Raw genomic sequence first — 12,891 nt, 5'->3', positions numbered from 1 at the left:
TGAAAAGTACTTTCCATGTGAAGGACGAAATATCTATACGCATATTTGATAAAATGTTGTATCTATAAAATGTAGATATATATTTTTTTCCGTTGAAGCATTTTCTGAATGTAATAATACTACAGAAATTACACACAAGTTGGTATTGAAAAATGTAAAAATATACTTGCAACGGAGCCCGGAGCCTGTCCCGGCATGGATCTTTTGGAATTAGATATTTTAGAATCACGTGTTAGAAAATCATTTTTAAATTTCATCTTGAGGGAATCGTACTCTACCTCTCAATCCATGGATGCATCTCACTGTAACTTGTAGATCTAACGAGCAAAAAGTATATGACAGTTCAAATGCCGTTAGTAACTTTTGAAAAAGTTTCATGTCTCTTGTCTGCTATCATTTCAGCCAGATGCTTGCAAAATAACGTCAGAGAAAGTTCTATTTTATAAAATGCTTCCTGGAGTCGGCGTAACTTATATAATACTTTCTTTTGTCTGCTGACCCTGAGCTTATATATTTCATATATCGAGGTCACTCCTATAGGAAAATAAGGTACACGGTTGGCATATGACAAAGGCCCCGTAAGTACCAAGGCTATCAGAGAAGGTACTCGGTCGGCATGTGTTGTATGGCCCCGTAAGTACAAATGCTAACATAGGTCCTAGGAAGAGGATCTATGCGTCACTTTAATAATACTTTCTTGAATTAGGACCAATTTGATTGATATGTAGTATCACAGTTATCACTTTCAAGATTTTAATAACCCATTCTTTTAGCCTATGATCTATTCTAAAATCAATTGTAAAACTGCGACCGAAGTCGAGAATGATATCTGAAGGGTACCTTTTAATCTAGCTGTCTACCCGAAAGTAAGGAAGGGCGCCACTCTTTTCTATGAATTTTTCCACTCACCGTTGACCCGTCTATTCCAGTTGCTGAGCAAAAAGTAGAGAAGCATCGAGTACAATATTGTAAAATCTTTTATATGACCCGGCAGGGTTTTCATCTCACAACACACCCAGCGACTGATCAGATCCACCACGATGGATAATCCGGTATGTGAAAAATGGGGACAAACGGCTTATAATTTTAAGCCCTATTGGGAATAATGAGTGTCTAAAATAATCTTTTCCTCCAACTATTCTTAACATTATCCATTCCAAAGTTATCATGTTTTCCTAACGCCCTACCATAATATTTCCAATTGAAAAAAAATCACTTTCCTTGCCCCAGTGAAAGTTTTGGTGAAGATTTTCATCCGTTTAAAACGCCACCGGGTTAATGAGACAGGGGATGTCACAAAAATAACGGTGAAAAAAATATTCAGGCAAATTTGCTGATGAAATTCTGCCGAGTTTCCTGCAAATAATTGGTTATTTTAGAAAAATCGATTAAAAAGACCGAAGGGGGGGGGGTTGATTTGAATTCAGATTAAAAGCTAGGTGTCGAAATTGAACCCTTTCAGTGGGGAGAGAAAATTGCCAAATTTAAGCATATCTCTGCAAAAAACCTTACAAAGCTCGTTTTTTCTTTTATCTTTACATCCTTTCAGTGAAGCGTCTCTCCAATCGAACCTTACATTGTTGGGAAGTCTGAATAATCTGCCTTTGCAACTACACCTAAAAACGATAGGTCCCTTTGACCCCTCCCTCCCAGCTTACAATGTCCTAATGATTGCGATTCAACAAAACAGGCAATTCGAAAATCTCGCAACCAAAAAACAGATCTATTTAACTATTGAATCTTATCAGAGCTAGTAACCACTACAAGGACATCATGAGAAACTGCTCTGTTCACTGAGTTCTTATTGATGGAGATGGGTTATCTTGAGGTAAACTAGTCGCGGCTTGGGCGGGGTGAAGGCAGTATGGTCTTTTTAAATATAGTTGTCATTAGCACATAATACCCTGTTTGATTCCTGTAAAAAACATTGGATGTCTACGAAAATTTCGAAGCAAGAATATGTGGGTGGGAGCACACCAAGGGAAATTCACTAGGTAGGAGCTCACCGGGGAAATTTACCGGGTAAATTTTCCGGACACACTCTGTCTTTATTCACAGTTGGATCCAGAGCCGTTTGTAACAATCTCATTAAGTCCGAATGAAATAAAAAAGTTTTTGCCCTGGCTAAGGAGACAGATCGAGGTCATCTGATTCAATGTGTTGATTTTCTCTTGTTAAGAGTTTCCTCTCAAATCATTTAAAACTTTTTATCATGGTCTTATCAATCTGGTGACAGATTCTTTGAGTGATTCTTCAGGAAGCTCAGAAACATCATTCACCATTTCAAATACACCTAGTAACAGAGGTTTATGCTAAAAGTGCTAAAGATTAGCACTTGAAACAGTTAATTCTTAAAACCAATATCAGAGTAATGATAGGAGCTCAAAGGTGCGGTGGTTTTTGTAGTCCGTGTGCAATAATCGATCTTCCAACACCGGACATATTCTATAAGCCCGCACCTAATGTCCAGACGTTAGAATCCAACCTCCTCCCCAGGACAACCTCTTTTCTGATAGATGGGAAACATTAGTCTTGGGCGCATCTAAATTTATCACCGAGAACAGGGCTAAAAATCATCAAATAGAATGCAAATAAAAATGGGATCGAAATATCGGTCGGTACTTATGATTTCTTTATCAAGATAATCAGTGAATCACGTATGATATGCCCCCAATTTCTAAATTGTATTACCATAGCTGACTTCAAATCCTTTCAAAATAAAGATGAAAAACAATACTTACCTTTAACGACTTTCCTCAATTTCATATTAAATGACTTTTCGGTGCCAAAACGTAATTACACACTGATGTTGACTCATTAATAACAAAACACCTGCCATAAAACCAGAGAAAGCAATAAATTCGAAAACAATAGATTTTAATTGGCAATTAAATTTTGGTTTTGAGGTACCAAAAACAAAGCAATAAAGTGCTAAAAATAATATCAAGTTGTGAGATTTATAACCGCATACAAAACCAATAAGAAATGATAATTAACCTAATTTACTGCGTTAATTAGCCGTGCAACAACACGGTAGGTAGATTCATCTGATTACCCATTTTTTCATTCTTTTGTTCTTGAAAAATACGGAAAAAATAATCAATCAATATTTTTAATTGTGCCTTGGTATTCTTTGGAAGCGACATCTGATTGCAGGATGTCTGACGTCAATGACGTATGAACTGTCCATCATTTGATCTCTTTGATGGAGCTTTTAGTAAGCTAACCATGATTGAACGTTAGAAACATTAAAAATGTACATATTTTTTATAAGAACATCTAAAATTTTTGAAACGGAAATGTTCTTAGCTTTTTGAGTTTAAAAATATGAGTGTTCTTGACATGTTCATATTTTCACCATTTTGTAGGCATTTTGTCAATTCATTTTCCAGGAAATCGGGTGTTTTAGAGTCTGCGAATGCCTTAAAATGTTCTTAACTTGTTCTAAGCATTCTGCCTCGGAATTGTTATATTATCATATAGGTTTGTTCTTATAAAAACGTGTTTGTAACTTTAAAGGACGAAGTAAATGTCAAATATTTCATTGAAGAAGCCAATCATCTATCAACTTGTTTAAATTCTCATTTCCCTTTCAGAATAAAAAAGCGAGGCAGTTTCCATGGGGAAACGTGATTATCGTGTGTCCGGGCCGGGGTCGCAGGTCATGAAAAGAATCAGTTACTAATCACCCTGATGACAAAGAATAATTATGACATGAGGTGTGTCTTTAAAAAGATATGAATATCTTAGTTGCATCCTGGACTCATTCAGACTTTTATGTAATCTGAAAGTCGCTAAATAGGGTATAAATAAGGCCATGTAATGTCTGAAAAAGTCACATCGCAACAAAGTTTCCATAAAACGAAAAAGAAGAAGAATTGGTAAGACGTTGAGCTAACGAAACTCATAAAAATGAAGACTTTAATCATCCTTGGATTATGCTGTGTGTTAACTCAAGGTAAGAAGAGCGAATAAATGATTAAAGAATATTAAGCTCCAGCATCGTTCAATTTTTTTAAGACGACATACTACATACTTCTTTCTTCTGAAATTTATACAGCATTCTCCAGCATAATTTGAACAGTGCCCCACTTGAATCACCGCAAATATACAATTTTTTTAACCGCTTGTTCATGATTAATCTTTGACACTCCGTCTACCATTTTCTATTGAATTTAAAGACTTATTTCATCGACCCTACCGAATCTGTTTTGAAATGATGCTAAGTTTTTTTTTCATTTTTAACTCCATGATTTTGGAAATCTCTGACGAATGGAACTGGTTTTCCCTTTTTAGCTTTCATTGAAGAGAAAGGCAATGGCCTTGGACCAGACGGTAAACCACTTCCAACAGAGAAACCATACACAACAAGAATTATCCCAACACCACCAAATCTTCCATGTAAGATACTGTCTGTTATATACCAATTTTGTGGATTCAATATTATCAATTTTCCTGGTCACTTGCTTCTTGATGAGTCATCTAAGTCACATCTCTGTCTCAGTGACCAGCGGACCCCTTTTGATTGAGGACGTATATCGTTTATCGGTCAGATAACTTTAGAACGACTTGCAATTTTTAATTTCATAAATAATTTTTTCCCAAGTGGTATAAGATATCTGTTCTGCTAAAATAAGGACTGAAGCCATGTCATAATACGATAATACCATACTCGAGTGCTAAAAGGTGCGGTCTGCCAAGTTATGCTTTAGTAGATAAGTGCCTAGCGACACCGGCGATTGGTTTTGATTTTAAAGATTTATGGAATAAATTTCAGGTCGATTCGGATTAACAGAGAAGGTCAAATCTGTTTGTGAAAACATCAAAATCAAGAATTTCAAGACGATTCACCCAGATGATGACCATTGGTTTATTTTTTGCAACAAAGAAGCCAGCAGATGTCAACGATGTGTTGGGGATTTAGTCTTCGACACCAATTGCCAAATGTGTTTAAAGAGAGGAGAAAAGTGTCCAGCACCAACGAAAGCACCAGTATTGAGAGCTTGTAAGTGTTTTGTCTTTATTTTCTCCATTATATATTCACACCTGTTATGTCCATCACATGCATCTTTGATGAATTATCTTAGCTGGACAACTTTTCCAAAACTAGTGAAATTTAGTTAACCTAATTCTAAGTCGATTTTGCATACTAAATTTTACCGTAGCCCATATATGACATTTTAGTCGTGTTATCGATTTATTTACTAACTGAGTGTTCAACCATAAAATTGATTACTGCAGTGACGTAAAAATATCACAAATCTTAGGCTAAAATAGGCTAATAATCCGTTCTTTGTCTATTAGGTCCTGATGATGGGTGTCCATTTTGCTCAACTCTTTATGGTTACGAAGCTCACTCCAATGTGTTGAACTACTGTCGATGTGTACATGGTATTGGATATTGTATGCTTTGTCCAACTGGTACCATATTTGATGCCAAATACAAATGCTGCATGACCAGCCTTGCCGAGTAAGAACAGCCAATACTCACAATGAAACCAAAAGGAAGAGTACGTTAAAGGGGAAAACTTAATCAGAAGAACGTGACGAAAACTATAGCAAAATGACAAATTTCTATTTATAAGGATATCTTGCCAACTTCAATCGGGGTACTAGCAAAAATGATTTTCACAAAAATGACAAAGTTTGCCACGACGAAAAAACCTTCCCAGACTAAGTTTTCCCTTTTAAGGTAATTTGATTCCTAAAGTTTTCAATTGGCTAATATCGATATATGAAACCACACAAAAATGATTAAAAACGATTTTTCTTTGATTTATAATAATACACTCTTCTCGAGAAAATCATTTGAGGGTCTCGTCTCAAAACTGAAAAATTGCTTCTAACATGTACATTAAGGTGACAAGATTGACGAAACTTGTTGTAAAACTTGTATGAACAGCCATTCAAATAATTTGGGCCCACAATGATGATTTTATGCATATCATTTCAAGAAAAGTGTATTAACGCCATAATTTATTACTAAGCTAAACCTCTATTTCATTTATTTTGATAGACTTTTGCAAAGCATTTGTTTTGTACTTGTAATTGTATCTTAGTTTATTTATTGAATGAAAATGAAATTTAATTTGAAATTTGATAGACTAGTTGATTTATCTAGAAAGACCCTGAATCTGACCATTTAAAAAATGGAACATAGTGGAAATACCATTAGGGTGTAAAAGACGGGGCTATAAAGAGTTTTAAAACTTAATCAAAACATAATCGATTCTAAAATTGAATTAATACTTATTTTTAATGTTTCGGAAAAATCTTTTAAAAATATTTCCTCTTTGAAGAATTTAAATTCCGATACGAATTACAATCATGATCAAAATATTCGATAAAAAAAGGGAGATCCCCATCAGAATTTTAAAACCACAAATAATTTTTAAGCGCTTAAAATTACGCGGAGTTTTAACATTAGACTCAAGACTTACCTTAGGAGCTGGGGATCCAAATGCTCGAAAATGCTCCAATATGGCTCGAAATATAGCTTTGAAGCCAATAAACCCCTACTAAATCGAAATGCCCGATTAAAGAAAGTAGAAAGCCTGACATTGTCATTCTCGCCCAAACTTGAAATTCTGAAAAATGATAAAATACCTTGGATTCCCAATATATTCTGACCATGATTGTAGCAATACCTTGAAAGATTTGGAAAAAGTTAATCTAGATTTTTCTGCGTAGGTGATTGATGATGATGATGAAATCAACGGTCGTTTTAAACAAGAAACATAGGAGAAATTGCGTTCGTTTTTAGGATATTCAGCTTGTCAGATAATTTAACATGTATCTTAAGAACACTCCCTTCTCACAGACCCAGTAGGATTATTTAATCAGTTTGGGCTAAACAACATGACATAGCAACAGAATGAAACTCAATGGGTACTACTCGGGGATTGATAATTCCATGTTTTATGTTGATTCGAGTGTAAATAAATTCAAATGAGATGGAAAAAATCTGGATGGAAAATGAGTGTAACCTGAAGGTGTGTAGAATAGCAGAATATTTTGCAATTAAGATTTGTCATTTGATCATTTTTAGCGGGCACAAAATTGGGAGTGTAATGTGACCATAATATCCTTAAGGTGCTCGAAACATTGCCTCTAATTTTTGGGAATAAGTAAAAGAAACATAAAAGCAAAGCAAAGTAAAGAAGAAAAATAGAGTTGGATACTGCGTCTATGCGAGAGATAAAAGCCAGGGAGAGCCTGTCAAATATTTCATCCAGTATACCATTTTTCGAATTGGATGTTGGATGAAATTTTGATTTTAAGAGTAAAACATCACTAACTCTTATTAAAAGTTTTTTTTAGGTTAAAAATTTCTAAAATACTAAATCGGTCATACTTTCTTCAGCGATATAAAAAGTACTTTTATATTACTTGTCTCGAATGTTCTAGAAAGAACCAACAAAATTCCACAAAATTCTCACAGACAGCATGAACTAACGTCGAACAAAGAGCCACCGGTAACAAAGAAAGAAAGAAAAGAATGTGTTGCAAATATTATAGTTTCAATTTTTTTCCAAGCCGATCGACCGGTAGATCGTAGCTTTTCTTTCTAGCCTGCTTCTAAGCTTCCAACTTTAATGACTATACTAGATGTATCTTTGTCGAGAACAGCTTCAAAAGTTTTGACAGAAGGACTTGGACTTGATTCTGGTATTCTTCTGATTCTCATGGTCTTCAGAATATAGTGGTCGATTTTTTTCGATGATGTGTTTTTACAACACATTCCTTTAAACCATTTGTAAATTGATTTTCGATTGAAAAATAAATATATCAATGGATTGATGAAAGAATTAGCAATCGCCAATGCAAAAGCGATACTGATCCCGTGTTGTTTATTAATTCCACACAACATCAGAAGTGAGATAAATGCCATCGGTAGCCAACATATAAAAAACACAACAACAATTGATATCGATATATGCATTAGTCTACGTTCTTTGTGCTTTCTATCATTGTTTGTAACCGTTTCCGGATTTGATTCTTGTTGCAGTTTAGTAATACTGTTGTTACTCTTACGGACAAGTATCCAGATATAAAAATATATACCAGTTATCAAAATTGTAGCTGGGAAAATCAAAGCTGCATAAAAGCTAAGCTCGATTCTTCTTTTCAGTTTTACTTGCAATTTTGACCTATCTAGCAAGTAGTAATAAAATGAAAGTACTGTAAGAGTTACTATCCAAGCTATGATGCATACTATTTTCGATCTACGTTTGCTTCTTTTGCGATATTGGAGAGGTCGTAGAACACATTTTAATCGGTCGATGGTTATTAAAACAAGACTCAATATTGACATTACCAAAGAAACTCTTAGAACAACGTAAAGTAGGTACTTGTATACTTCTAAAAAGATTCTTGTTTTTCCAATGGAAGAATGATATAGTTGCAAACCGTACATTGTTTTTATGAGAATCTCAATGATACCAACCAGTAAATCAGATAATGCCAAATTCAAAATATACAACAGAGGTATACTGAGAGTTTTTTTAAACTTCAAAATGAAGAATATTGTCATGGAATTTATTATGATAGCCAGAACACCAGATACAGGAGCCACAATTTCCCATAACGTCTTAGATACCATTTTGATTTTCAGTTGTTTATATTTTTATTGATGCGTTTGATATTTTAAGAGCTCAAGACTTGCTGTCTCACCTGAAAGCAATTATAATAGCAGAAATACATTTGGGTCGTATTTTGTGTAACATTTGTACAAAAATATTGGGGTCATATACGTTACGTAACTTTTCATGAAAAATATGTAAGACAAGTTCAACCCTCTTTGTTTGAAGACCAAAATAATGAGTACCCCTTTCCTCCTCTTAAGAAACTATTTTACCAAGTCTACAGTCGAAACAATCTCAATTCACATAATATTACTTCTAAGATTTCTTATTGCCAAATATAATTGCCGATTTAACAAATAACCATACTAACGTTTGTGATAGGGTTAAAATATTCGGTCAAAACGTCGGTTTACTGTAATTGACCATGTGATGTATTTTTCCCTAAAAATACTAACAGTTTCTATTCCTTTTATGAAACTTTCTTGACATTTTCCCGCCTGAAGGATCATTTTCTCACTAGTACCATCTAGTTGAAAAAATGGTTCTCTCATCATAAATTTACTATATGGACTATGCAGGTGCTTTTCAGAAAGCAATATCGAGCGTTGTTATGAAAATATTGAAAAAGAAAAGGAAATTCAATTGAAATTTCATTCCTGGTCAAATAAAATTACTTTTTTAATGTTTGGACAAAAACAGCTTTTAATCTCAATTTTCATTTTTCTCGAAAAATTACTTTCAAAAAGAACATTTTGATGGAAAAAGACAACACGGATCTAACATGGGGTTCCGCACTATTAGTTTTTAGACAGGGAACTTGTCACGCTTCTCACTTCGTCTGGTACACCTTGTGTTGGGAGTATTTGGCAGAAGAAATACAAAGTTGAAAATTAATTAAGCCTGTCCCACTCAACCACCTACTCACTGAAATGAATATAAAGTTCGAGAGCCAAGGTTAATTCAAAGGTTTCGTATTTCTGTAAGCAATGAAACCATAGCCGGATTTTGTGGGCTGATGTTAATGAAAATGTAACTTAAGAAAGGGTAGTTGTTTGATGGATTGAACAACCCTGCTTCGAAGATTGCTCCGGCGATATCGTCATTTCTCTTAGATGTTCTACCTTTTTTTAGATCTTGAGATAGCGACCGATAGATTTGTCATCCCCGTTAGGGAAAATACCCTACAATTTCGGCCCAATTAAATATAGCTAATTTGTTTTATCCCCAATTTAAAGTTAAATGTTGGGCTCCAAAACCATCCCCACTGAACTTGTTAGATAGATAGATAATATAGAACTCTTATTCCTCTTTGGATTTCAATAGGAATTTTTATCCCCACTGGTGGAAAAAGTTCCACCGGGGCTGTGAGACAGGAGGTACTCCAAACATGTTAGAATATATGAAATATATTTCTGATGTAGGATCTGTTACGAAATAAATTGCATTTTTGGTGAAAAATAAAGTTTCAGTTAGAAGGTAAAGGATTTTCTCATCCAAATGTCTAGTCTCATGTTATTTCATGTTTTTTCAGATTTCAAAATTCAGAACGCGTCCAGGATAAAAATTACTCAGTGACACAACATTGACGTTAAACTGGTTGTCAAGATATTTATTTGTTTGGTTTTCTATTTTCTTCTCATAAACGTCATCGTGTAACAAGAGGCTTATTACAGTCAAACGCCTATAATACCTAATGAAGGAAAAATGTTAGTTTGTTTTACAGGTTGAATTTACATTGGTTTAGATGTTTATCCAACCACCAACATTTGAACGGAGAAAATCTTGACAAGAAAAATCTTGCATATTTGCAATAACAAATTACACAAACACAAATCAAAATCTCTAATGGCTCTAATGGTATGAGTAAATTTTAAATACAAACATGAAATTAGGTATCATGACATTTTCACATATATGTTACAATTTCAATGTTTGACTTTATGGTTTTATCTGCATACCTACAAATTCTTCTCGAGATATATTCATTTGGGACATGAAAGTAAGAAGGAGCTAGTCAACAAAGTCATAAAAATGGCAAGCGAGGACATTTGGAGATACCTCAGCCCAACTATTGGTGCTTTGGCTGTACTTGCTAACATGGTTCAAATCGCTCTTATCAAGAGAAGAAAAAAGAGCGTGCCAGCGTCTTTGATCTTTATTTTGAACTTATCAATATCCGACTTATTCGTTGGTATTTGCATTATTGTGACCAAGACAATGTATTTCATGGCATTGGAAAATAAAGATCTTTTCAGAAATAACCATTACACTATGGCAATGGACCTTTTGATATATGTTTTCTTTCGAATGTCACTATTCATCTCTATTTTCAATGTCGTTGCAATCACTATAGATCGCCTGGTGATCGTCGTTAGCCCTTTAAAATACAGAAGTGTTGACAGACGCCGAATATTGATCGTGGTCGCTATCCTAATGTGGATTGTTGCTTTAACGATAGCTTTCTTCTCGTGGTATTATCGTAAATCTAAACAAAAGATTTATCGCGAGGAGCTGGTATTTCCTGTCTTGATCCTGCCAACTGTCATTTTGTTATCCAACTGTTATTTGTTCATTTGGAGAGCAACAAAGAAACAAAACAGAAAATTTAAGACACTGCAATCACCAACGACCACACGCAAACCAAGAGGTGTTTCAGTAGATTCCGCATCTTCAATATCGTCGCCACAACAACAGAATCAGTTACTTATTCGAAATCGCCAACAGAAACGATTAATTGTGCTAGCTTTTACTGTTGTGATGGCTTTTACAGTGTGTTGGGTACCTTTATCAATATATTCACTGTTGAAAGCTCTTGGACACACTGTCAAGAGAAGAGAACTGGAGAATATATTTTTCATCATTGCAATTTCGAATTCTCTTTTAGACCCTTTGATTTATATCAATTTTGACCGACGAAAGTTGTTTCAGAGGATTAAACGAACTTTAACAAGGAGTAGGAGTGCACAACAAACTGCGGTTGTGTAAATTTTCAGAAAAGTCAAAATATTATATTTCTTTTTAAACTATACAAATTATGTATATTTAGATTCCTTGGTGGGACTACCTCGCAGTTACTGTAGTCTTGTTGTAAAAAGTATTAAAATCTAATTCTCTTTACTGAATACCGTCGCTATGTTTTCTTCCTTCCTCTCACACTTTAAAAATTACAGACCATGCCATTTTTTGTTGTTAAAAGTACCAGAATAATCTTTTTAGACCCTCAATATTCTAACAGACAATCAAAAATAGCGTATTGATATGTGGATTACGGAAATGAAGCCATCTGTACAGAATCAGTCCTCAATTATCGAAAATAGATGCAATTTATACACCCCTGTCTCAGTGACCAGGTTAAGTATGTATTGGGTTTGAATTTGAAATATCAAAAACTAATTGTGGTGTGAAATTTTTAACTCAACCAGGGTAGGGTTAGCGACTTTGGTTTACATAGAGTTTATTAAAATGTTTATATTTGTTTTTTGACCAGGTTGCCGATTATTCATCTTTTCCAGATTTGATCGGGGTAGAAAATTTCAATCAGTTTTTACCAGGTTTACTCATAATCCTTCCGAGACTAGGAATTAGGCTTTTTTGACAATTATTTCCACCGGGTTACCTATCGGGGCTGATCTGACGTCGTTACTGATATAGGGGTGTACTCAGCTTCCAATTAGTGAGTGAAACGCATAATCTTTTTCAACCTAGTTGACCTTAACTGAAAAACCAAGTTACCCCTGACAAAGAAAAGTACTGCGAAGTACTGATTCAACCACAACTGGTTGACTAACGCATGACAAGCTACCAATATGTTGTGATGTTTTTTAGAATCAGTGTGAGAAAAACTTTCCACCGGTATATCATGTTTTAAAGACATTTTCTTGCCTGGAAGGCATTTTGGTCAGTAGAATACACAAAAAGGTGTTCTGGAAGTGGGTCAGGAGCTTAAAATGTTTCTTACCCCCTAAGGTACCACTGTACCAAATTTCATGCTCTCTAGTCAAGAAAGCACAATAGCATCCTTTTCTGCACACTTTCCCTGGACTACAAGAGCTCGCACGTAATAATCAAATAAAAATCCTTTTTCATAGAAAACCAAGAAAAGATGCAAATAAAACCCGTAAATTTTTACGTCAATATTATGCGAAACTTTTCAAAAATTTTATCTGTTCTTACGGGCTTCTATTCATTACGTAATATTAAAACAAATATTCCTATATTTGTTAGCTTGCAAAATAATAAAATTCGTTTTAGAAAGATAATTTTGTTGTTTTGTATGCTAAACAAGACTCTCTTAACGATCAAGCTG

General features: G+C 34.5%; 3 protein-coding genes across 3 annotated transcripts; 2 read left to right on the top strand and 1 right to left on the bottom strand.

Moving 5' to 3' along the window:
• Positions 1 to 3,818: 3,818 nt before the first annotated feature.
• Positions 3,819 to 5,576, top strand: LOC136800588 (uncharacterized). The gene is made up of 4 exons (XM_067057244.1): positions 3,819 to 3,958; positions 4,297 to 4,401; positions 4,778 to 5,005; positions 5,305 to 5,576. Exons 1-4 carry the CDS (start codon positions 3,913 to 3,915, stop codon positions 5,472 to 5,474), a joined length of 549 nt encoding a protein of 182 aa, XP_066913345.1. The 5' UTR covers positions 3,819 to 3,912; the 3' UTR covers positions 5,475 to 5,576.
• Positions 5,577 to 7,567: 1,991 nt separating this feature from the next.
• Positions 7,568 to 8,355, bottom strand: LOC136800781 (trace amine-associated receptor 13c-like). The gene has a single exon (XM_067057437.1). It carries the CDS (start codon positions 8,312 to 8,314, stop codon positions 7,568 to 7,570), a length of 747 nt encoding a protein of 248 aa, XP_066913538.1. The 5' UTR covers positions 8,315 to 8,355.
• A 2,248-nt stretch (positions 8,356 to 10,603) lies between these two features.
• LOC136800613 (octopamine receptor beta-1R-like) lies at positions 10,604 to 11,570 on the top strand. The gene has a single exon (XM_067057258.1). The coding sequence runs from the start codon at positions 10,617 to 10,619 to the stop codon at positions 11,568 to 11,570; it is 954 nt and encodes a 317-aa protein (XP_066913359.1). The 5' UTR covers positions 10,604 to 10,616.
• Positions 11,571 to 12,891: the final 1,321 nt, after the last annotated feature.

The sequence above is a fragment of the Clytia hemisphaerica genome, unplaced genomic scaffold (assembly GCF_902728285.1).
Source record: "Clytia hemisphaerica strain Z4C2 unplaced genomic scaffold, Clytia hemisphaerica genome assembly, whole genome shotgun sequence".
NCBI lineage: Eukaryota > Metazoa > Cnidaria > Hydrozoa > Leptothecata > Clytiidae > Clytia > Clytia hemisphaerica.
The sequence above is the reverse complement of the archived record's forward strand: the minus strand, read 5'-3'. Positions and strand labels throughout refer to the sequence as shown.